Here is a 26,760-nt window from a genome sequence, read left to right on the forward strand (position 1 = left end):
CCAAAGAGATTAAACAGAAGAAAAATAATATGATGATTAGAAGAATAGTTCAGGAAGTCCAATTCTTCTCTTCCCTTTGGATCGAAGTCCAGATAGGAAAATTGATCACAAGCAATGTAGTTCAATCGAAGAACATTAATTTAGGGTGTGTGGGTGGCTCAGTTGGTTAAGCAACTACCTTTGGCTCTGGTCATGATTCTGGAGTCCCAGGATCAAGCCCTATATGGGGCTCCCTGCTCAGTAAGGAGTCTGCTTCTCCCTCTGACCCTCCCCGCTCTCATGCTCTCTCTCTCTCAAATAAATAAATAAAAACTTTTTTAAAAAAGAACATTAATTTAGAGAAATCAACACAATAGTGGCAAAAGAGTCACAAGACCCAAATGAGATGCCCGGAGATGAGCTGCAGCACGAAGCTGCCATCATCCCCAGGACTGGAAGAGAGAGGTATGAAGTGATGTTACTAGAGGTGATGTTATTCCAGTAGCTGGAGTCTACCAGCAGGAAATGAAATCGTGGCAGAGGTAACCCAGCAGGAGATTCAACCCTTGCTAGAGACACCACCCAAAGCAGATAGAAACAGAGAGAAATACCCTGGTTTCCATTCTTCCTACCTTCCAGTTTCCTGCCAAACCCTCCCATAGCTCAAAGGATGTAAGCATAGGAGGAACAGGCAGGAAAGGGGTATGTGAGTCAATAAACACTTGCCCAGCACACCCTTGAAACACCAGCTAAATTCAGACTGAGGAAGAAAGACAGAGACAGTGAGATAGGGATAGAGACAGAGAGACAGACAAAAACAGAAAGGCAGAAACAGAGAGATAGAGACAGAGACAGGAGAAGGACAGACACACAGAAAGACATACAGAGACAGAGATACAGAGAGAGAGAGATGAGATGAGAAAATCCGGGAGAGAAAATTGCCAAGAGGATAATCCAATTTCCCAGAATCAAAGGTCACAAAGTTCTAATGGGAAAGGTCTCACCAGGAACTAGGCACAATGAATAACTTTTAAAGTATAAATAGAGACAATTAACATGAACTCATGTTTTATATATATATATATATATATATATATATATATATACACACACACACATATATATGTATATATATATTATACACACACACAAATTAGATGCATACACAGATAGATAGATATAGAGATAAATTTAGAAACAAATGTGTATCTACCCAAGTCAGTTATTCATATATATATATTTCCCCATTGTCTGCTGAGAGATCCTGGGAGCAGTGACACCCCAGGAGAAACAAGAACCTTCAGTGTCCAGATCTTGGCTTCTTTCTTTTCTTTTCTTTTCTTTTTCTTTTTTTAAAGATTATTTCTCAGACAGAGCACATGAGCAGGCAGAGCAGCAGGCAAAGGGAGAAGGAGGCTTCCTGCTGAGTAAGGAGCCCAATATGGGGTTCACTCCCACTACTCTGGGATGGTGACCTAAGCTGAAGGCAGAGGCTTAATGGTTGAGCCACCCAGGTGTCCCAGAGATCTTGGTTTCTAATACCATTCACCGGTAACAATCTGGGCTCTTTGGAGAAATGACTAAATTTAAGGCTCAGAAATGACTAAATTTAAGGCTCAAGATGTGCCCAGTGCATTTTGTGGTATTAGAAATTAAGGAAATATTCAAAAACTGTAAAAACAACAATAAAGGATGGGACATGTCAAAGGGATGGCAGAGCCAACTTGGAGGAGTTCCCAATGGCCAAAGCTGGAAAAAAACTGGGAAACAAAATAAATAAAGTGGTACTGAATTATAACTTAAAGTATAAAATAAATATACATGACTCCATACTTATATAAATAAGATGGCTGAATAAATAAACAAATGGGAAAGAAGGGACAAATCTTCATAGAAGAATTTCAAATAATATAAGTAGACATGCTCCCTCTTTTGCAGAAGGTAGAGTTTAATTCCTTTCCATGTTCCCCTTGACTTTGTGACTTGCTTCCAAATAACAGAATATGGAAAGGAGAAAAACAGTAACTTTACAATAGAGAAACCTTATAAATAATACCTTGACCAAATGATCGAGGTTAACATCATCAGTAATAGGTTGTGCTGATATTATGTAGTCCCCTGATGTCATGTGATCAGGAGGACACTTCCCCTCTGTGCTATTCTTTCCCCAAATAGAAAATATCAGGCAAACCCAAATTGAGGGGCAATTCTATAAAATACCTAGCTAGTACTCTCCATAAAGATAAGGGTCATGAAAACAAAGAAACCCTGAGAAAAGCTGAATACGAAAGGCTAGGTCATACATACCATGCAAATGCTAAGCAAAAGAAAGCTAGTATAGTTGTATTCATATCAGACAAAACAGACTTTAAGGCAAACAGCATTCTAGAGACTTTTTATAATGGTCAAATGTTAAATTTGCTGGGAAAATATAATTCTAAATTTCTAGGTACCTAATGTGGTCCTCAATATGACAAGCTAAATAGGTAGAACTAGAAGGAAAAATAGAAATGTCCACAATCATAATGAGCCATTTTTAAAAAAAGATTTTATTTATTTACTTGTGAGAGAGACAGGGAGAGAGAACATGAGAGAGGAGAAGGTCAGAGGGAGAAGCAGACTCCCTGTGGAGCTGGGAGCCCAATGCTGTACTCCAGGATCATGACCCAATGGGTATCCAATTCTGGTACTCCAGGATCATAACCTGAGCCAAAGGCAGTCACTTAACCAACTGAGCCACCCGGGGACCCCCACAATGTGGGGTTTGAACCCACAACCCTGAGATCAAGAGTCATGTGCTCCACTGACTAAGTCAGCCAGGTACCCCACAGATTTTTTTTTTTTAAGATTTTATTTATTTATTTGACAGACAGAGATCACAAGTAGGCAGAGAGGCAGGCAGAGAGAGATGGGAAAGCAGGCTTCCTGCTAAGAAGAGAGCTCGATGCAGGACTGGATCCAAGGACCCTGGGATCATGACCTGAGCCGAAGGCAGAGGTTTTAATCCACTGAGTCACCCAGGCGCCCACCCCACAGATTTTAAAAGTAAAAAATATGAGAGAATTAAAACACACACATACATATAAATATATATAAACATCATTTGGGGAGAAAAAGGTTTTCATAAACAAGACACAAGAGCCAGAGTTGATAGCTACTGTATGCTTATCAAGTTTGCCTTTTCCTTCATTATCCCATGACAAAACTCTTCCAATTCATGTAGAGCACATTCTGAATAGTTTGACATGACTTATACAGTCATCAGATACAGGAATCGATATATAATATATATTGGTCAGAGTGCCCATAACAGGTTAACAGGCTCTCCTGAAATTCCTTTGCCTAAACCATCATACAGTATTTCTCTCTTCCTTTGGAACCATCCAGTGTAAGAATATGGGCTATGTTTCCAACAAGGCAAAGGGAGCTTCAAAAGGAAAGAAGCCCAGAGAACTCATAGATGAAGAGAGAAATTATCCTAATGACATTGTTGGAATTATGATTCTAGTTGTGGCTCAGGACCAAATAATATAGAATTTCCAATTTTGTTAGCCAATAAACTGTCCTTGCATTTGAACTAAACTGAGTTGGGTTTCCTATACTTTCAACCAAAAGAATCATGTCTAATACTCCAAAAATGATAAAGGTTAAGCTTGTTGATCTAGACCCCATAAAATTATAATCTTCTAGCTAATGAGAAATATCATAAACAAAGTAAAGACAAGTAGTGGATTGGAATAAATAATGTACAGTAAAAAATGGAGAAAAGGCCAATGTCTAAAATATATAAAGAGTGACTCTAACTCAATAAAAAAAATAAAATGACTCAAAGGAAAATTGAGGAAAAAGGTATGGTGTTAGTCAAAACTCTTTCCTTGGGAGGCCTGGGTGGTTCAGTGGGTTAAGCCGCTGCCTTCGGCTCAGGTCATGATCCCAGGGTCCTGGGCATCGGGCTCCTTGCTCAACAGGGAACCTGCTTCTCTCGCTGCCTCTGCCTGCCTCTCTGCCTGCTTGTGTGTACTTGCTTGCTCGCTCTCTCTCTCTCTCTCTGGCAAATAAATAAAATCTTTAAGAAAAAAAACTCTTTCCTTTGAAAGTAATAAAGCTTAACTCTTACTCCTTTAAGCAAAGGGAATTTATTGACTCAAATAACTGAGAACCCAAAGGAACAATATGCTTCAGGAATGGCAGGATCCCAGTGCTTAGATATGCCCACAACAACTGCTTGTTCTTGATCCCTCTCTTAGTTCTTTCTTTTTGAAAGAACTGTCATGCAGGGTCTCTGCATATGGCAGCAATATGTTTTCTTGTAGCTGTAGGCTTACCATCATTGAATCTGTCATAACTGCTTTGGTTTTAAGGGTTCTAAAAACCAACCCAAACTGGTTTAAACAAATAGAGAAATTAGCCTGTAAAACCAAAGATGTATAATCTAAGGTCAGACTGTCCTTGAGTGGAGCTTGAACCAAGAGTTCCAACATTGTCCATGTAGTACTCATTTCGCCTTCCACAACATCCTTCCTTCTGTTGTGCTGGTTTAAAACTCAGGTTCCTCATGATGGCCTCTAGTAGCCCTAGGTTCCCTTCATCCTTGAAGCTGTAACGGGGTGGGGGGGTAGTTTTTCTCTCTCTCAACCCATATTTCAGTGGCTCTGACTGGGTCATAGGACCATTCCAAATAATCTTTGTGGCCATTGAATATGATTGGTTACAGTGGGTCCTATGGCCACCTATGGACCCAAACAGAAGTCGCCTTCACCCAAAGTAGAAGAACTGAGAATAAGAGAAAGAAGTAGTTCCTTCTCCCTTCCTCCAAAATCAATGTATTATTACCAGAAGTAGAGTGAAGTACATTTCAGGGAGTGAACATGTAGTAGTACAGTGTTCTTACATACAACTCATAAACTTAGAGAAAGACAAATCTGCTTTCTGAGATGCTCCTAAAGGCCCTAGCTATGCTGGAGACATGTGCCTTCCTTTGGGCCAATTCATCACTGTGTCCCACTGAATGGGTCCTAGCTGGGCATCCAAGAAGCAGAGCCTGAGACTTGTACCTGAGCAATTGAGGAGTGCTCTCAGGAAAATCCTATAAGGGAGCAAAAGAAGCAAGATAGGGTCAGGAAAGAAACTGTGCAAAGGAGATTCAGCTGATCTCTTGGGGGAGTTCTGATGCATAAATTGCACTGCAGAATTGTCTACCCCACCTTCCCATGAGGCAGAGGAGTGGTCTTCTGTATTTCCTTTTAGACGTGGAACACCCCCTGGTGGGAGGGGATAATATCCCAGTCAAATCGGCCCCCACCTCCTGAGGGCAATTCTCTGAAGAAAAATGCAGCAGCAAGCCTCTAGTGGCAGCACTCACCTGAACTGCAGGATGGGTGCACTGGCCAGTAAAGGGGAATCTGACTGGGGCACCTACAATGTCTACTACAATGACTACAATGACCGGGTCTTCGGGGGTCATTCGTATGCCTTGTGACAGGGGAGAGAGATCTTTTGGGGGAGAGTCCCCCCAGAATCATATGGAATGGGAAAACAGTGATTCTGAAAAGCAGAACCAGATACTGTCGGCATTTTACTTCTTTAACTGGCCAGCGCTCACACACATGTGCCTACAGTTTAGTGAATGTCCCCATTTAAGGTAATGAAGCTGACAGATAAGTGACCAGAGGCCCTCTGAGTTCTTGCAGCAGATGCTGTCACTGCCTTGCGCATATCCTCCTGTTCTTACCACTCTCATGCATACTGGCCTGGTTTCCGGAGGCCAGCACGCACACTTCTCTGTATAATGGCTTTCTGAGAATCATCCCTCCTTTGTCACTTACACAAGAAGGCCGGAAGTACAGAGGAATTAATGTATCTTCTTCCCTGGGAGCTCCTCTCAACCGATGACTGATGGCGCTTGATGTACGGACACCCTAGCTCCCTTACTCCTTGTAGTGGACTAACACTTCTGTGCATGTTCTACACTGGTTCCCAGTTTCCCATGGGATTAAGCCCCAATTGTACACAATGGTAACTGGCTTGATAATGTCCACTATATTGGTTGCATAAGTTTCTCTCACTTTCCCACTCTTCTACCAGTGTTTTTTTTTAAAGATTTTATTTATTTATTTGAGAGAGAGTGAGCTAGAGCACAGGAGCAGGGGCATAGACAGAGGGAGGAGACTCCCCGCTGAGCAAGAGGCCTGATGTGGGACTCGATTCCAGGACCCAAAGATCATGACTTGAGCCAAAGGCAGACACTGAACTGACTGAGCCACCCAGGTGCCCCCCTACTAGTATTTTTTTTTAAATCTCCCAAATAAACCATTTGCAGTCAAGTCTTTGTCTCAGGATAGGCTTCTGGGGGCACAGAAATTAAAACATCTCCTCCCCAAACAGAAATAGCTTGAGTCATGCCCTGTCTGCTGCAACAAGATGTGTGTGTTTGGGGGGAGGGTCCACATGTGACTCCCCATAGTCCAGCAACATACAAATAACACTCACAAACAAATTGCTGGAAGAGGGATGAAAGAAGCTCACTAAATAAAAACTCACATTTGGAACAGGAGAGAGAGAGAACAGAAGTAGCCACCAGTTCACAGTGCAGCCTACCCCTCTCCAAGGCAGGACTCTTGGCTTTGTTAGCAGACAACATCCTTGTTCAGTCCATCTCACTGTCTCCGGGCTATTCTCTGTTCTCATCTCTCTTGTTCATTGTCCTCCATGGCCATTTCTAAAGGGCTTCTGGCATGGATTCCTCTTCTGAATTCTGTACAACATGAGCAGCTCATTTCCTGTCCATGTGAAATCTGAAGCCTGAGGATGCTGTAAGGTCACATCAGCCATACTAGTCTGATTATAAGACTCACCTGGAATGCTTATTAAATACATAAATTCCCAGCACTGCTTTTTACCTTTCTGAAGGAGAAGATCCTGGGAAGTTTTCTTGTCTGGATTTCCTAGAGAACAGAGCAAGAGGCAAAGGTTTCATGGTAGGGTCTTAATGGGAGGTGCCATCCCAAAGCAAAAGTTAGAGACAAGGGGGAAGGAAGGAAAACAACTGAAAGGTGGTCTATTTTTGAGCTCACTGTAGTTGCTTAGTTACACAGGAGTCTTCTTAAAAAGTTATGCAAATGCACCATATTTTGAAATGGTCCACTGTGCGGTGAAAGAGAAAGATTATTTGCTGGTTCCTTCCTCTTACCTTGCACTGGCCGAAGTTCACCTGTGGGGTGTTAACTCCCTCACAGCCTGGGATTCTTTCCCACACTCCCCGAAGGGGAAACCAAGTTCCTTGACGGACAGGTTCATGAAATCATGGTTGGTGGGAGAATAGCAACTTCCTCAAGTGAGGAAATGCAGGCAGAGAACAATTAATTCAAAGGATTTGGAGGTTAAGGGATGATAGTCAAGATATTTAATAATTAATACATGCACACAGTTGAATGAGAAATTATTATAGGACAAAGAAAATGAATACTTGTATCGATGACATTAAAAACCAAGATTCTCAGGCCAGGAGAAAGGAAATATGAACATAAACTCCAAGAAGTTAAGTACAACTCTGTAGTCCTTTTGTTCTTTAATTTTAATTTTTAAAGATTTTATTTATTTGAGAGAGAGAGAGAATGAGAGAGAGAGAAAGAACAAGCATGGCAGAGGGAGGGTCAGAGGGAGAAGCAGACTCCCTGAAGAGCAGGGAGCCTGATGTGGGACTCAATCCGGGGACTCCAGGATCATGAACTGAGCTGAAATCAGTCGCTTAAGTAACTGAGCCACCCAGATGCCCCTACTCCATAGTCCTTTAAAAAAATTGTTTAATTAATCTCTACCCCACAATGTGAAGTTTGAATTCATGACCCCAAGATCAAGAGTTGCATGCTCTTCTTACTGAGCCAGCCAGGTGCTCCACAACTCTGTAGTCCCAAATTTAAATTTGGGTATGAACCTTCAGTATGAACCTAAGTTATATTTTCTTTTAAAAACAAAAAAGATTATTTTCTACCTCCACATACTTAAGATTTTATTTATTTATTTGAGAGAGAATGAGAGAGAGAGATCCTTAGCAGGGGTAAGGGTAGAGGGAGAAGCAGACTCCCCACTGAGTAGGGAACCCAGTGTGGGACTTGATCCCAGGACTCTGGGACCATGACCTAAGCCAAAGGCAGATGCTTAACTGACTGAGCCACCCAGGCACCCTTGCTCTGTATACTTAAAAAAAAACCCAAACCACCAAGTCACTGGGAATGAGTACCCATAGCATCCAGATTGTGGTCTCTAAATAGTATTTTTCTCTAAAAGGAACCAAGGATACTTGAAGAAATGTCTGAGTTCTTATCTGGAGCAGAAAATGTACAAGAAGAGCCTGAAACATCTTGTATTTGAAATAAAAAAAATGAAACAGACAAACCTACAGAATATTACTGTAGGAAACAACCTTTAGCACATAGGAAAAGTTGAACATCAAAAAGAACGGTACTTCCAGTGAACTGAAAGACATCAAATATGTTGTTTGTGAGTTCATGATGATATTCAAAACAATAAAAACTACAAAATGCTTTGGTCAAGTTTGGAGGATGCCAGGCAATCATTTCATTATCCTGAATACTGCTACATAAAGGCAATAAGCACTTGTGCTTTTATTCCATGAACTATATCTCAGAGCAACTAAAGAGTCGAAAAGGGAATCTTATTCTTTATAGAACAATTACAGCTGATAAACATATAAAGGATGAGAGATTAAAATGAAATACTAGAAAAAAATAAAATGAAATACTAGAAATAATAAATATTAGAATTAAAATGAAATAACTGTTCCAGGCTAGCTCTCTCAAATACAATATCCTGTGATAAAGGAAAAATTCTGCATTTGCATTGTTCAATGGAGTAGGCATTGTAGCTGTTGAGCACTTAAAATGTGGCTAGTGTGACTAAGGAATTAGATTTCTAATTTTGTTCAATTTTCATTGCATTTAAATAGCTGCATGTGGCTAGTTGCTATTGTATTGAACAGTACAGTTCTAGGGCATGATTATTTTTGGCTGCTGAAATCACTGGGTGAAAGACCGGTGGGGAATTTACAATGCATAGATTAGAATTACTACCCCTGAATTTACTGATCCATCCTAAAAATCACAAAAAGAGACAAACAGACATCATGTCATCTGAGGTGATACAACGGGAAATATGCAACACACCCCCCATGAAATATTCTTGCCAAAAATATCAAACCTAAATCTGATTCAGCTTCTAGATCTAACTACCAGTTTTGGAAATACACGGAATAGGAGCACATGATATACACCATAGCAAAAGAGATCAGCAAAACCTAGAATGTGGTAAACTCCTCAAGACAAACAATATGATTTTTTAATGATAATCAAATAATTGTAGGGGTACCTGAGTGGCTCAGTCTGTTAAGCATTTGCCTTAGACTCAGGTCATGATCTTAGGATCCTGGGATGGAGGCCCACATTGGGCTCAGTGCTCAGTGGGGAGCCTACTTTTCTCTCTGCCCCCCGCCCAACTCCTCATGCTCTCTCTCTCTTTCCTATAAAATAAATAAAATCTTAAAAAAAATCAATTTTAAGGGAAAAGAAGTGGGAGGGGATGAAACCTATGGATCAGAGAGACTTTGTTTAGAATCAACTGTGTCTTCTCCTGGGGCCCCCAGAAAGCAGAATCTGTAGTAAAGCTATGTGCAAATACTTTATTGAAGAGACAGGAATGAGGGACAATAAGTGAAACAGAGGAGCACCAGAAGGCATGATCAAGTTGGCCACCATGAAGAGTGATTCCTTAATCCCACAACTTTGTGAGAAGTTACATATGCTGTGTCTTCAGAGTGTTGATCTGCGCATGAAAGGGAAAGCGGTTGTCCATTGGTTCTCATCCTGGTTGGTTAAAGTTTGCATCAGAGAGTTTTTTTTTTTTTTTTTTTTAAGATTTTGTTCATTTATTTGACAGAGAGAGAGAGAGATCACAAGCAGGCAGAGAGGCAGGCAGAGACGGGGGAGGAAGCAGGCTCCCTGCTGAGCCAACCCCAGGACCCTGCGATCATGACCTGAGCCAAAGGCAGAGGCTTAACCTACTGAGTCACCCAGGTGTCCCTGCTTCAGAAAGTTTTAAGTCCCTGGCACTTTTGGGTTGTACATGCCAAGCAGATTTCTAGAGTGTTCCACACTGCAGCATTAAACAGAAGCCCTGAAGAAGGGCCAGGCTACACCTGCGTGCAGCTGGTTGGAGCCTGTGCAGGACTGATCTGGGCAGCAATGGCTGGATTAAGTGACGTGAGCCCAAGAGGATCTGGAGTTATGCACAGAGATGTTTGATATAAACTATTTAAAAAAGAGAGAGAGGGCAAGCAGGAGAGGGAATGAATTGGGGGAACTTGAATGCTATTGAATTTTGACTGGATATATCTGGTGACATTAAGGAATTATTGTTACGTTGTTAACTTTTTGTATGCCTATGGTACAGTGCTTATGACATTTCTTCAAGGCTTATCTTTTAGAAATCAATACTAGAGTATTTACACATGAAACAATACGATGTCTGGAATTTTCTTCAAAATAATGCAGTTTGTAAGGGAGAGTGGATGGAGGCACAGCTGAAAAAGACCGGCTGTGATTTGCGTGCTGGTTTTAAAAACATCCGCTAACGCTAATATTCCTCCCTTCCAAAAGCAGAATCTAATTTCTCTCAACTTGAATGTGGATGGGACTTAGTGACTTAATGAATACAATGTGGTGGAGGTGATCTTGTACGTCTTCCAAGACTGTTATAAAAGTCACTGCAACTTCCGCCTTCCTCTCTTTTGGCTCACTTGCTCTGGGGGAAGCCAGCTACCATGCTGTGAGGATGCATCAGCTGCTCTGCAAAAAGGGCCAAGTGGCAAGAAACAGATGCTTCCTGGCAACACCTTCCCAGCCAGAGGTGAGGGTCACCTTGGAACAGATCCTTTAGCCGCAGCTAAGGCTGAAGATGTCTGCAGGCCAGGCCAACAACATGACTGCAACCTCATAACAGATCCTTAGCCAGAACAACTCTAAAGTCCTAAAATCCTGACTCTCAAAAACTGTGCAACATCATCAATGTTTATTACTGTTTCAATTTGCTAAGTTTGGGGGTAATTTGTTATACAGCAGTGGTCAAATGAAATAAGTTAATAATTGTTGAAGCTGGGTGTTGAGCTCATCGTACTCTTCTTATTTTGGTGTATGTTTGAGATTTTCCATGATAAAAATTAAATATTGAATTCCTGTATTATATTTTCATATAAATCCTTTCCAAGTGGATCAAAGACTATCTGTAAGAAAGCAAAAATTCTTAGTAAATTATCATCTTCGTTACCTCAAGGTAGGGAAGGATTTCTTAGGCCAGGCATGAAAAGCATAGACTATCAAGAAAACACTGATAAGTTCATACATTGAAGATAAGAACTACTTATTGGATGATACTATAAAGAAAGTGAAAAGATAAGCCACAATCTGGAAAGTGATATTTGTTACATATACAATGGAAAAGATCTGGTTATATATGTGACTCCTACAAATCCGTAAGAAAAAGATAGGCAGGGGCGCCTGGGTGGCTCAGTGGGTTAAAGCCTCGGCCTTCAGCTCAGGTCATGATCTCAGGGTCCTGGGATGGAGCCTCGCCTCTGCTCAGCAGGGAGCCTGCTTCCCCCTCTCTCTCTGCCTGCCTCTCTGCCTACTTGTGGCCTCTCTGCCTACTTGTGATCTCTCTCTGTGTCAAATAAATAAATAAAATCTTAAAAAAAAAATAAAGAAATAGTTAAAAAAAAAAAAGATAGGCAATCCAATAGAAAAATGGGCAAAGGATATGAATGCTCAGTTCACAGAAGGGGAGACCTAATGGCCAATGAACAAATAAAAAATGGATCCACGGATCAGTAGTATCTGCTTCTCTGTGTTGGTCCTCACACTAATTAACACTCCCTCTCCTAGCAACCCTCAAAAATGGCTGACTGGAGTTGCTATATAAATACCCTCAAATACTCTAGCCTTCTTACCTCTCTGAGGCATGTGTCCTATTCCACTTCCCAGTTTCCCCTGTGGAATTCCCCCTGGAATTGTGCACACTAGTCACTGGCTTGATAACACAACTCTGTATTATTGACTGCCTTCCCCTCCCTGTCTCACTTCTGTACTCTGCTCCCTGTTCCCTGAGATTACATCCCACATTAATCTTGAATTCTTGCCTCGGGGCTTTCTTCTGGGGGAACCTAAACTAATATAAGAGTGTTCAAGCTTCCTTGCCAGTATCACACTGAGTCTGAGCCCTGGCAATTCTGTGGGAACTTTACACATGAAAAAAAGCTATAGCCTTGAAATGCATAGAGGAGAAAGGGGCCTGATGACTTTAAGCCAGCCCTAAGGGTGGGGCGTTCACACCTTGGCCATAGGTATACTCTTCAAAGCTGCCCCAAGCCCAGAACTCTGCAGGTCTGCTTTCTTTCTGCCCTCTTTGAACCTTGTCCATAATCAGTGTCCTTGGCCCTGACTTGCTGAGGTTCATAGCTAAACTCTTTCTGTTGCTTGAGTCATTTTTGATATGCTGATCTGGTTTTAGACTGTTTAACTTGGTAAACACTGCAGTCTGAGTCACAGGCCATGTTTTTTTGGTGAGCTGGTTCTGTACACATGGTTATGTGCCACCCCTCCCCCACACTGGGGTTCTGGCCATGGTCATAGTACAAGTGAACACAAGAACCATTTCCCTGTAATGAAGCCTGCTTTGCTGCCAGTGGCTTCTCAGATGATGGGGGTTGGTGCCAATGGCTTGGCAGCAACATGAGATGGGGACCTCTGTGTGGGCGCTAGAAATCTTGATCACAACAGTCTGTATCAGTGCCTTGGGCGAGCACTAGGAATAGAGATGGTGCTTCTGGCTGCACCAGAACAGTGAGCTTTGATGGGAATCAGCTTAGAGAGGAGTTGACTTCACTATGAGCCAAGGCAGGAAACAAGGCAATGGATACCCTCCATGGGTTTGCCATATTGTCTCGGTTGTAATATCTTCTGTTATGGTGTTGGGTATGTGTATGGAGACTTCCAAATTCTTGTGGCCTATATTAATTACCTATTGCTGTGAGACAAATTGCCCCCAAATTTAGTGGCCTACAACAATTTATTATCCTCACAGTTTTTATGGGTCAGAAATTCAAGAACAGCTTGACTAGGCAATTCCGACTCAGGGTCTTTTGTGAGGTCTCAGTTAAAATGTTGGCCAGGACTGCCGTCACCTGAAGCCTCGATGGGTGAAAGGATCCATTTTCAGGTTGGCTTTCACATGTTTGGTAAGTATGTGCTAGTTCTTGGTGGCAGGCCCTAGTTCCTCTCCACCTGTGCCTCTCCATGGGCTGTTCAAGTGTCCTCCTGACGTGATGGCTGGTTTCCTCCAAAGCAAGTGGAGAGGGACAGGGAGGAGAGGGACATTGAGGAGAGGGAGAGGGAGAGGGGGAGGGAGAGGAAGAAGAAGGAGGAGCTATCCTGTGTATGACCTAGCCTTAGAAGTCACGTAGCATAATTCTACCACATCTTTATTTGTTAGAAGAGAGTCACGAAGTCTGACCTCTATTTTACGGAGAGGAATTAAATTCTAAATTTTAATGAGAATATTAAAGAATTTGTAGCCTTTTTTTTTAAGCACCATATTGCTTCTACTTTAAAGCTAACTATAACTTGGATTATAAGGTCTTTTCCAGCTTCTATTTCTGACTAACTTCATTTTTCTATTCTTTCCTTATGTAAGCAGTAAGATTTAAATCATCAGTTGGGGATATAGTATGGTCAACTTCTATTTCTTTAATTAATAACTAGAATGCTTGTCTGTTCTTCAATCCCTCTCTCCTTTCTAGTGAATTACCTAGGAAACCTGGGGCTTGTTCAATCTAAAGTGGCCATTCCAATTTCCAAGTCACAGTTAACCTGTGAAAAGGAAGACATTTAGAGACGACCCTGATTGACAGACTGTCCTGCTCATCTCCAGGGTTGTGGTGAGAAGAAATACTGCCAGGTATGGTGGTCATGAAAATGCATGGCTCAGCTCTCCTGTTGGGGGGACTGTCATTGACTAGAAACCCAGCCGCTGCCCCTCTGGTCCTGCCACTGCTTCTGTGCTGGCTGGTGCAGGCCCATTCCTGAGACATGCACGGCTACTCCAGCTAGCAACTCTGGCCCCAGTAATCCCCTTTGGCCTGGACAAGCCTTTTTCAGAACTGCACCACAGTCTTAGACTCTTCGTAACCAGTCTGTCCTCCCTACTTCCCCTCACAGCTGTTGGATTTTTCTTTAAGTCTGAATCTTCTCCTTGCTTTTTCCTCTTTCCTTCCTTTTTATCCCTCTCAGATATTTCTCCTAGTAAGTCTCTTGCAGGTCTGTTTGGACATTTATTGATCTCCCAGGCATACACAGTGCTGGAGTTGGTTCCCACTGGCTTGGAGAGCAGGTCTGTATATCTTCCTGATTCTACATTCACTGACATCATGTTGGTAGCTTGAAATAGGCCATGGTGGGAGTACTTACACACAGAAATCAACAAATGCTACCTATGAGGGTGTTTTCCTCCAAGGGATCTGGTTGATAAACATTTATCAGTATACCTCTGGTGTATACCCAACAGAAATGTGTATGTATTCTCACCTAGAGACTTGTACTGGATTCTTAGGCTGTTCATAGCATCATTAATCATAGTTGTCTCAAACTGGAAACTGCCCAAATGTCCATCAGCAGTAGGACAGATAAATAAACTGTCATATTATGGCATATATACGTTTAACTAGTAGAGTATAAAAATAAAAACAAGGGGCACCTGGGTGGCTCAGGCAGTTAAGCGTCTGCTTTCAGCTCAGGTCATGATCTCAGGGTCCTGGGATTGAGCCCCATGTCAGGCTCCCTGCTCAGTGGGAAGTCTGCTTCTCCTACTCCCTCTGCCCCCTGGCTTGTGCTCTCTCTCTATCTCAAATAAATAAATAAAATCTTTGAAAAAAGTAAAATTAAAAAAGATCCAAATTATTTATACAACAATATGGATGAATTTCACAAACATAATGCTGAATGAAAGAATCTAGACACAAGAGACTCCATACTATAGTATTGCATTTATATAAAGTGAAAAACTGGCAAAAAGAGTCCATAACGTAAGAGGTTAGCAGAGTGGCTCCTGCATGGACATAGTGACTAGGAGGGTCCAAGAGGGATCCTATGAATTAATTTTTTTTTTTTTTCAGACTTTTAGTCCCTTTAATTAGGTGCTCTGAAGAAAGGGCAGAATGACAGGCAGGCGGTGGAGAAGGTGATGGTTCTTGAGCCCCACTTGGCAACGGGTCAGTCCTCATCCTCTGGTAGCTGGATCTTGCTGGGGTCAAAGCAGTTGGATTCCATGATGGGGAGGCCATTGGCCTCTCGGTATTTAACAAGCCTCTCAGTTTCTCGGCGGGCCCACTCCTGCATTCTGTAATCAGGCAGATAAGCTATAAAGGTGCTGCCAAGGACCAAGACGATGGAGAAGCCAAAGAAAAAGACGATCCGCATGTTCCAGAGGTCCACAACAGGGTCCTTGTCATACCGTGGGAGTCTGGGTTCTTCTCGGAGAGGTTTTCGTCCTCCGGATCTGGGTCCTCCTGCCAGCGTACGGTCGGTTCCGGCGTCCGCTTTCCAGCCACAGCCGACGGGGCGATCACGGCCCTGGCCGAGCTGGATTCCCAGCGAACGCGGGCGGCTGGGAGCCCTCGCGTCGCGGCTACTGCCAAAAGGCGGCGAGCGCTCCAATCCAACAGCCCGGCCGCCATGACAGGTTGTGCTGCAGGCCCTATGAATTAATTTTTGACCAAGGCCCTAGTCATATGTTTACTTAAAAAAATTCATTGAGCTATATATGGATGATCTCTTCACTTTTCTGTATACATGTTATACTTCAACAGAGAGTTTATAAAAAAATTATATATAATTAGATATTCCATAAAGGCAGTGATTTAAAAAAATAAAAAATTTTAAGGGCACTTGGGTGGCTCAGTTGTTAAGTGTCTGATTCCTGATTTCAGCTCAGGTCATGATCTCAACCATCTTTGGATGGAACCCTGCATCAGGCTCTGTGCTGGGTGTGGAGCCTGCTTAAGATTCTCTCTCTCCCTCTCCATCTGCCCCTCCTACATTCAATGTGGGGTTTGAACTTACAACCCCAAGATCAAGAGTTGCATGCTCCACTGACTGAGCTGGCCAGGTGCCCCTGAGTAATATTATATGTATATATTAGATATATATGTGTATCTAATATACATATACATAATAAATATATACATATATACATATATATCATGTTTTGTCTATCTGTTCATCTGTTGATGGACATTTAGGTTGCTTCCACCTCTTGGCTATTGTGAACAATGCTATAGTGAATATGAGTGTACCAATATCTCTTCAAGATCCTGCTTTCAATTATTTTGGATGTATATCCACAAGTGGCATTGCTGGATTATATGATAATTTTTTTTTTTTTTTTTTTACAGTGGGCTCCACACCCAGTGTGGAGCTTGAACTCACAACCCTGAGATCAATAGTTGCATGCTCTACCAACTGAGTCAGCGCCCCATGATAATTCTTTTTTTTTATATTTGGAACTGTCAAACTGTTTTCCACAGTGCGCTACCATTCCCACTAATACACAACAGTTCCAATTTCTCCATATTCTTGCCATTTGTTATTTTCTATTTTGTTTTGATAGTAGTCATCCTAATGAATGTGAAGAAAGGAAGAGATTTTTATATGCTTTTTTACTGTTGCCTCCACAGAGCCTAGATCAGTCTCTGGTATATAGTAGCCACTCATTAAATATTAGTTGTAGAAGTGAATGAACTGAATGAGTTGAGATCCTGTATAGGGTTGTGTAGTGGGCTGAACAGTGGCTCTCCTAAAGATGTGTCCATATCCTAATCCCCAGAACCTATGAATATTACCATATTTGGGAAAAGGGTCTTTGTAGATGTAATTAATTAAGGATCTTGAGATGAGAAGATCATCCTAAATTATCGAGATGGGCCCTAAATCCAATGACAAGTGTCCTTATAAGAGACACACACAGGAGAAGACAATATAGAGGAGAGGGCAATGTGATGACAAAGGCAGACACTGGAGTTATGTGGCCACAAGCTAAGAAGGCCAAAGAATGCCAACTTCCATCAGAAGCTGGAACAGGAGGGATTCTCCCCTAGAGTTTCCAGAGGGAATGAGCCCTGCTGACACTCTGATTTTAGACCTCTTGTCTCCAGAAGCGTGACAATAAATTTCCATTGGTTTTTGTTTTTGCCACTGAGTTTATGTTAATTTGTTACAGCAGTTACAGGAAACTTAGGAAGGCCAGTTGTCTTTTAACTCTATTACTGTTTTTTTTTCTCTTTTTAAAAAAGATTTTATTTATTTATTTGTTTTCTGTTTTTTTTAAGATTTTACTTATTTATTTGACAGAGATCACAAGATTTTATTTATTTGTTTTTATTTTTTTAAGATTTTATTTATTTATTTGACAGACAGAGCTCACAAGTAGGCAGAGAGGCAGGCAGAGAGAGAGGGGGAAGCAGGCTCCCTGCTGAGCAGAGCGCCCCGATCATGACCTGAGCCAAAGGCAGAGGCTTTAACCCACTGAGCCACCCAGGCACCCCTCTATTACTGTTTTCATAATATCTTATCTATGCACAGGAGAAAACTTTTGTTTCTCTACTGTAGAAATCTGAGAGCTAGGGCATGCGTCCATCTAACAGAAAGTTCAAGTTCTCTGCCTTTAAATTGGTGATCTCCTTTCAAGATTGGGTCTTGTCCTTCATGTTGCTATCAAGGCCATTTCCTATATTCGTGTGGCTTCCCTATGGAGGCCACCAGGAACTCAGCCAACAGCTAAGGTGGCTAACCCTGTGCTCCTAGATCAAGGATCCCTAAACATTTTCCTGTAGAGCCTGCTGAGGAGTGTTGGGATTTTTACATTTGTAAGTTGACCTATCCCTCACAAGGAAGTTGCTACCCTGTGGAGCTTCCTTCTTACCTAAAACCCTCCCGGTTGTGTTTATTCCAAACCCTCAAGATCAACCTTCTTCACAGGCCATATAGTACCTTATATATTAGGTAAGATCCTGATATCTATAATCAGGGAATTGTTTTGTTCCATGCAGACTGAAAGTGTAAGAAGATCTCTGACATACGAAAAAATGTTGATGTGTCAAATAGCGTAGACAAGGTCCCGTGATACTCAGGGAAGGTCAGACAGCTGGTAAGATAGATCTTACTGGGGCAGCATTCATCCTTGCAATTGAGTGCTCATAGATATCCGTTGTATACGGTAGACTGATGCCTCCCCTAAGCTTCCTTTATTGGATCCTTTTTACAGCAGTGCATGCTGGCTAGCTGCTAAATGAGATATATATACAAAACATGGCTCTCTGGCTTCAAGGTGGAATCAGCTCTATGATATAATCCATGTCCCAAGGCTCTCCATAGGATCAGGCTGAAGCTTGACTCCAGATAAGACCACATCCTGGCTTAGCTCCCTTCCCTGTTCTATTCTGCTTCCTTTATTGCCTTTCTCCAGAAAGCATTCTCCTAAAAAATTATGTACTCAAATTATGCTTCAGTCTCTGCTTGTCAGGAAACTGACCTAAGACAACACATGAGTAAAAGCTAAAACACTGTAGAACCATCCATGTCCCTGACCTGGAGACAAAGCAAAGATAGAAAATGAGGACATGAAATCAGAGAGAGCAAAGGGTCACACAAACAGAGAGAAAGCTTTTCTTGAGTGGGAAAAAAAAAAAGAGCAGAGGTAACGTCAAACTATCCTAGTGGATACAAACCTCCTTGGGCATGTAGTTAGAGCAGTTCCAGGAATTCTTTGCTACAGACATTAAAATTTCCAGGTGGTAGTGGTTCAGTTTTGCTGTGGGGAATAAAGGAAAAGGTTGGTTCCACTTCTGGCCTAGAGGAGTAGGGTGAGCAGTATCTCCTGTAGCCAGGTCATGGTTTCATGTGAACCACCTCCATCTGACTGGGTCCTTGCCAGACAGTGGGGCCATGTCTTTCATTTCCCTACCTCAACCTACACAGTCCTTGTAGGATACTGTAGCCAAAACCACCTGCAAACCAGAATGCCAGTGGTAGGGCCTAGACCAAACAATACATTTCACACAGGAATAGGAAGGATGTGTGGGTGTAGAGCTGGGGTGAGGCTGGAGGCTGGGGTGCTGCTAAGCTTCATGAGGCTTGACATGGTTGCCCAGGAAGGTAGGTCAGGACCTGGGCATGAGGGTGGGGGTATATCCTAGAATCAGAATTCTGTGTTCTATGGTAAAGCTGAAAGTCTCCACAGGTATATGAGGGGATTTCTTTGTTTTCCAGGGAGTGTAGAGTGCTCAAACTCTGAGGTGGCTGCCACAGGAATATTCCTCACAACACAAGGATTGTGTCAGACAATGTTCTGGTTATCTATTGCTGGGTGGCAAACTGCTCTAAAACTTATAGGCTTAAACCAGCACCCAAGTTATCATTTCTTAGGATTTTGGAAAAGGCACAGTAGGAAAGACTTACCTCTGTTTTAGGTAATGAGGAACAGCTCAGATGGCTTCTCCCCTCAATGACTGGTCCCTCAGCAGGGACTCATCAGGGTTCATCAGGGTTCATGTGTCTGGGACCTCAGTTCTTGGTGATAACTGGTCCTTACTTTTCCTCCATGTAGTCTCAGGGCTTTTGCCTCTCCATGTGGTGGTCTCTGTGTGCCATCTTTCTACAGCAAGGTGGAAGAGGGGGAGTAGCTCAGAACTATAATGAACTTGAAATCAAGGTTACCAGGTATTCTCAAAGCTCATCTCTGTAATTGGCACAGTCAATTCTGCACATTCTTCCATTGGTTAAATCAAGTCACAGGTCCAGTCCAGGTTCCAGGGTCGACGACCACATAAGGTTATACTGTGAGGAGGCAAGTTTCAGAGGGGCCACCAAAGTAACAAACTACCTGACAAGAACGGCTCTAGGAGCAGACATGTGTGGGCTGAGGGTGCTCCAATTCCTAATTTTATGCTGGCTTCTCTTCAGAGAGGTTTGAGAACAAAGAGTGGGGTTGTAAGGTAGCCCCGCACTTCCTCCACATTATTAAAGGTGGGGGGTCTGGTCGGCCACTGGATCAGCCTGAATCAAGAAAGAAGAAAGTGTCTTCACTCGGTCTAGAGGCATTTATTGCGCATAGCCTATGCACTGGTTTCTTAACACATGTGTTACTTCGTTATCCCTACTTTACGGAGGAGAAAGCGAAGGCTGCAACACAGCACTCCTTCAACAGTACCGCACACCACCGTACACACCACGACGAAGACTCCTAGGCCCTTTCTGCCCCGCAGGTAGAGTCGGGGCAGAGCCGGGGTTTCCGGGAGGGCAGTGCTCAACACGGTCGCCCACCAAGCAGAGCGGATGGCTCCCAGGCAGCCAACGGGAAGAGGACGCCTCAGAGATGCTAACCTGTCACCGCCGGGCCGCGCGAAAGGCAAAACTGGAGCGCTAATGCGCCCTGAGCCCGAGGCGGGAGGGATCTCAACAACCTGCACAAACCCGGCCCGAGACCAGCCTCCAGAGCCCGGGGTGCAGGAGGAGGGCCCGCGCGCCGCGCCCCGCCCACGCACGCACGCATCGCCCCGCCTGCCGCGCAGTTCTGGCCCCGCCCTCAGGATTGACCGCCTGAGCCACCGTCCGCACAGCCCCGCCCCGCACGGCCAGGCAAAGCGGAGCCGGCCGTGCGGTGTGTGTGTATGTGTTCGCGGGGCGCCGTCTCAGCCCCGGGAAGATGGTGGCGGTGGCGGCGGCGACTCAGGCGAGGCTGAGGAGGAGGACGGCGGCGACGACAGCGCCTGCGGGCAGGAACGGCGGGCAGCGCCGGGACTGGGACGCGACCGGGGCTGGGAGGCCGGGGCTGGGGGCCGGGCTGCGCCTCCCGCGGCGGCTGCTGCTGCTGCTGCTGCTGCTCCCGCCGCTGCTGCTGCTGCCCTGGGCGGCCGAGGCCGCGGCGGCGGCGGCAGCGGTGTCGGGCTCAGCCGCAGCTGAGGCCAAGGAATGTGACCGACCCTGTGTCAACGGCGGCCGCTGCAACCCTGGCACCGGTCAGTGCGTCTGCCCCGCTGGCTGGGTGGGCGAGCAATGCCAGCACTGCGGGGGCCGCTTCAGGTGAGTGGGGGGTGGTGTTGGAGGGTCGGGCCCAGAGGGAGGCTGAGGCTATGGGGCGCGCGAGATGGTTCCAGGCCGGAGGCAGATGCCGGACAGAAAGTGGGGAGGGTAGGGCCGCCCCACGGTGTTTGAGGACCATTTGCTCCCGAGGAGATCATTGTCTCTGGCCAAGGGTCCTCTTGTACCGGAAGATGAACAGATTCGAGGCAAGGGTGGAGGCACCCCAGAGAGGTTTGGGTGCGGCGGGTACAGGAGAAGAAAGCTCAGGGTCCCAAAGAGTATCAAAGCCAGTCCCTGGTATAAACGAGGTATACAGGGAAAGATGAGAGAGCTAGTCTTACTTAAACACTTCCTTTTAACATCCCCTTGTTCCCTAGGGCCTGATGAATTACCCAACTCGTTGGAGATTTAGGGTACTCAGAAGAAACAGGGCCCTGGAAGTGATTTGTTGGCTCAAGATAAGAGGGGAGAGGTTAGGTTAGGATTGTGAGATATCAGAGATAGAAGAAGGAGTGGTTGTTGGATAGAGGAAAGTGAGGAAACTAGCCTTTTGAAGCTCACTAGAGGCAGCTGATTGGAACAGGGTGGAGAGGACATGGAAGGAGGTTCTTGTTTGCCCTGGTTTCTGGAGAATATGGAGTTCTGAGTTGGCCTGGTTTGGGACAGTACCTCCTGGAGAGATCATCAAATCCTTCATTAATAGTTATCTGTTATTTGCTTTAATTGTGGAAGGATTTCCAGGTAAGATACATGAACAAATAGATTAGCCAGACTTTTGCCTAGTCCACATGGAGTTTGGAATACAGCAAGAGAAAGATAGGTACACAAGTGACCCTAGTCATAAGGACTACAGAGTCATTCATGCCTTTGGCAGATTTTACAAAAGACTTTTGATGTTAGCTGTGGAGGAGTGGGGAAATACCGAGACCCAGACAGACAGGGTCCCTCCTCTTAGGGATTTTACATTCTAGCAGGGGGGACACAGGCAGTTAATTGGTAAATAAGCAAATAAATAAAGAAATAAATGAACAAGATAATTTCAGATAACAATGCTATCAAGAAAATAAAACAGGACAGCCTGATAGAGAATTGTAACTAGTGAGTTTCTCTAAAGTTTTAGGAGAAACCTCTCATTTGAAGTGACATTTGATCTGACCTGAATGAGATCATGGAGAACCTGTGGGAATTCAGGGAGGGAGGTTGTGACTAGCGGTGGGAATGCAAGGAAGACTTCCAGGAGAAGGTGACATTGGATTTGAGCATTTGAAGCAAGTAGGCTTTGGAACTATGTAGTTGGGGAAAAAATTCCAGATGGGAGGAAGGTTGCAAACAAAATTGTGGAGGTTTGGAATGGTAGAATTGTAGACGCATATAATGTCAGTTTTTCAGGGGAAGAACTCAGAGAACATTGAGGAGCTGAGCACTTTATTGTTATGGAGAAACCAGATGCTTTCAAGACTAGTGTGTAGTGCATCTTGGGATGTAATTTACTTAGGGTATTGTGATTTATGAATTACATTAGCCTACATATATTTGTCGAGGGCTACTCTGGAGTAAATTGTGAGATACAGTGGCAAAGAAGACCGACACAGTCCTACTCTCGTGGAGCTTGTATTCTAGCTTGGGAGTAAGAAATCTAATAATCAATTAATTAGTATTTTGCTTGAGTCTGTGGAGGCAAAGGACAGGGGCAAACAGAGGACTTGACTTAGATGAGAATGTTAAGACTAGTGGCTGAGTAAGTGACCTTTGAGTTGGGATCTGAGGGGTAGGATAGCACTACCTACGTGAGGGGTGGGGTGCTAAGGGGCCAGCATGTACAGAGGCTTGGGGATGAGGGGCATCATGGCAAGCTGAAGAGAAGGCTGGATAGCTGAGGCAGAGAGCAAACGAGAACATGGCAAGACTGGAGAGATGGAGGGTGGCCAGGCCATGTGAAGCTCTGTAGGTTGGGTTGAGAATTTTGACCTTTAGCTCTTGAGCAGTAGAATGGCACAGTTAACTTGCATTTTCATGACATTACAGGCTTTAAGATGGGAGCCAGAGCAGGAACGGCCTTGAAGTTAAGGCCGCCAGAGCATTTTGAATTTGAGGTGCTTCTAGAAGCAAGTGAATAGTTGGTTGTGTCAGATGAGAACCCTTTAAGTTCTGAGAAGGCAGTGGGGGCCCAGAGGGTGTAGAGGGACATGCATAGCAAGATCAGTCCGTACTATCCAGAGTAGGTGGACTCATTGTAAGCATGAGAGGTGGTGGGCAACTGGGTGGGAGGTGTTGGGCAGGGTCCGGACGGCAGTAATGAGAACCTAGGATAGGCTGTGGGGATGGAGGCAGGGTTCGTCCTCGCTGGTATTGCAGAGGTAAAAGACAGGTCTTGCTTTGAAACTGGTTTGTTCTTGGAAGGGAGAGGATTGGTGAGGGAAAGAAAACTAGATCCTATCTTGGGTGGCTGAGGGGATAGTAATACCATTAACAGACACAGGGACACAGGAGAAGCAGGTTTTCTACACGGAGATTAGGTGCTCTCAGGGTATCCACTTGGCAGGACAAGCGTAAGTGTCGGAGGTCATCTGGATATAGAGGGACACAGCCAGGGAGAAAGAGCAGTTCTCTCTCATCCAGAAGATCGGAGAAGAGCCACTTGTGGGGAATAAGCAGTCCTGATACTGGTTGTCTCAGATGGAGTCATGCGTGAGTGAAGGGGCTCCACTGGTTATCGTGGATGCTCCATTTAAGCGGGTTCAAGCTGGTGGCGGTGCTGTCTCCTGGGCAAACAGTTATGACTTTGGTCCTGATGACTCTGGTATATTTTGTGGGCTTCTGGAATTTGCATTTTTTAAAATGAATGTAAGAGGAACTTAACGTCTCTGGCCTTTTAAAAAAACTTTCATTAAATTGTTAGTGGAAGGACTATTTTAGGGAAAGACTGAAATGTTGGTTTTGATTATAATGGTACGTATCTTCATTTAACTCACAGACCTCTTTGTTATTAAATGAAGAGACATTCAAATGAATACCTTTCTGGTATGGAATGGCATCAAGGCAGTGTGTTTTTAAATCTTTTTAGTTCCATAACTTCTGTGTTATAATTGTTGTTAGAAGGTCTTTCCTAGTAATTGAAAGGAATGTAGGATAATAAGAGGATTAGATCTCCCCCAAGTTATCACCGAATGCATAGCATATGCTGGGGATCTGGTAAACATTTTCATACACATCATACCATTTAATCTTCTGAGTGACTCTGGGGGTGTTGTATGAAATTTATATTAGCATATGGTTGCAGGTAGAAAATCACTTAACTTTTTCTCCAAATGAAAGATACTCCAGAAATGATTACCACATGGGACAATATTATTGGTGTCAGTTTAGTAAAAATAATTGTGGAATCTTTGGAAGACGATTTCTAAAGCAGCCAGTTTCATTCAGTTTTATGTTACCATTCATAATTCAGTGATCATTCTTTTCTACTTGTGACATCACCATGGAAATTTTTCTTCAGATGATAAATACATCCCATCAAATTAGAAATAAAGATATTAAGTCCAGTTATGAAATTAATATGCATTTAATTCTTCTGCATTCCTGAAGTATGGAGAGGATAGACTAGAATAGCCTAGTGAATGGGAGCCTTGTAATTACCCAGGATGTTAAGAACTTACTTTCTCTAGAATAAGGAAAGAAGTAGGCATTTACTGAGCATCTATTTTGTTCCCGGCATATGGAGTAATGGTAGTCATAGTCCCAACACTAGCTGCCACCAACAGTTCTCCATTTTCTCCTAGGTGTTGTGTCAAGCGCCTTTTAGAAATTACTCCTTTTAATCCTTAGAGTGAAGTTATTCCCATTTCACAGGTGGGTGAACTGAAGCTTGGAGATACTGAGTAACTTGCACCAGCTCACACAACTTGTGAAAAACTGGTCTGGGATTTGAATTCAGGCCTTGTTAATTCCCACTCTCTTGCTTTCCATTGTACCATTTGGCCTCTCATTTTTTCTTTCTTTCTTTCTTTCTTTCTTTCTTAAAGATTTATTTATTTATTCGACAGAGAGACAGCGAGAGAGGGAATGCACACTGGGGGAGTGGGAGAGGGAGAAGCAGGCTTCCTGCTGAGTAGGGAGCTGGCTGCAGGGCTCCATCCCAGGACCCTGGGATCATAACCTGAGCCAAAGGCAGCTGCTTAACCGGCCGAGCCTCCCAGGCACCCTTAGCCTCTCATTTTCTGAGTCCAGTCACCCTACATGAAATTCTTTGGAAGGGCTGCCTAATGCCATTGAGAAACAGAGACAAAGAAGGAAAAATAGGTTTATTACAACAGTAAAGCCAGGATTAAAAAAAAAAGAAAAACAAAACAAAACTTAACTCACTCAAACCTGTTTGGCTACTGGTCAAGGACATAAATACCTATAACTAGTGAAATGAAAATTCTGGAAAATAAAATTTGAAAGAAGAAAAAGGTAAAAAAACCCCAAACAAACAGGGTGTTTATAGGTACTAGTAAGTAGTATTTACCTAAAGCCCTAAATTCATGTTCATGAATCAACTAGGCTTGTCTGTTTTCTCTAGTAGAATATAAGCTCCATGAGGGTAGGGATTTCTGTCAGTTTTGCTTGTGTTCTATTCCCAGAGCCTAGAACAGTGCCTAGGACATGGTGTGCAATAAATATTTGTTGGATGAAAGAATGAAAAAAGTAATCTTTACGCATATAACTGCCGTATCTAGAATAAGGAAAATCTGCCATATCATAAATCTCATGTACTTCATTGTCTTCTGTTTGCTGGGCATCTTTTTGGGGATGTTTTACTGTCACCTCATAGTAAGCCATCTGAGATGAACTTTTATTCTCCTCGAAAAGAGTAGTCTTTCCCTTTATCCTCCCTTATTTCAATAGTAAATCCTACGTGAGATAACCAAAGGTCAAACCATTGGAGTAATCCTTCGCTCTTTGTGTTTATTCTTTGTTTCCGAAAGTCTTAAAATTTTGTTCCTTTCCACTGTTGTTCCTGCTATCCTAGAGCACCTGGCCCTTTGCCTCCTTGCTGAGCTTCCTCTCTTTTGCCCTGTCTGATCCCTTTGCACCTCCAGAGTCCATCCTACACTTTGTCATAGAAATCCCCTGAAAACATGGTGTCACTGTCTTGCTGAGAAACCTTTTTTTCCCCTACTCCTCCTATTACCTGTAAAATGACTCTGAGCAGAAGGCTCCCACTGCCTCACACACATTCCTTTCTCTCTACCCAAATTCTTCTACTTTGTAGTTTTTCTGCATATTTGCTAAATTTAACAGCTTTCCTCCTCCCTGCCCCCAGATTCTTTCTTTTCTACTTATCTAGGTTCTACCTCAAGGTCCATCTTCAGTTCTCTATATCCATAACAGCCAATTCTCTGTAATCATACCCATTATCTTTTTTCTGAGAGGAGTCGTCAGCCTGTTCAATTCATAGATAGCTTTTGAGTGATTATTATGTGTTAGGTACCATGCACTGCCTTGAGGATATGAAGGTGGGTAAGAATCAGGCCTTGGTTTCCCGTTGGAGAGCTCATAATTCTGAAGCAAAGACAGCTTTGTGCACAGGCAATTAGAACTT

The 26,760-nt window shown here is 43.4% G+C and overlaps 1 protein-coding gene and 1 pseudogene across 2 annotated transcripts in view; one reads left to right on the forward strand and one right to left on the reverse strand.

Annotated features, from left to right (window-relative positions):
* Nucleotides 1–15,206: 15,206 nt before the first annotated feature.
* Nucleotides 15,207–15,784, reverse strand: LOC111141720 (annotated as a pseudogene). Its single transcript, XR_002640218.1, has one exon. The product of XR_002640218.1 is annotated as an NADH dehydrogenase [ubiquinone] 1 beta subcomplex subunit 11, mitochondrial pseudogene (transcript).
* A 5,015-nt stretch (nucleotides 15,785–20,799) lies between these two features.
* Nucleotides 20,800–26,760, forward strand: part of LOC111141420 (attractin) — a 151,671-nt gene continuing 145,710 nt past the window's right edge. The window contains exon 1 of the mRNA XM_022493958.1: nucleotides 20,800–21,176. Within this exon, the coding sequence (XP_022349666.1) occupies nucleotides 20,800–21,176 (377 nt within the window). The remainder of the gene's footprint in view (nucleotides 21,177–26,760) is intronic.

Source organism: Enhydra lutris, unplaced genomic scaffold (assembly GCF_002288905.1).
Source record: "Enhydra lutris kenyoni isolate GAN:26980312 unplaced genomic scaffold, ASM228890v2 scaffoldscaffold6, whole genome shotgun sequence".
NCBI classification, from domain to species: Eukaryota; Metazoa; Chordata; class Mammalia; order Carnivora; family Mustelidae; genus Enhydra; species Enhydra lutris.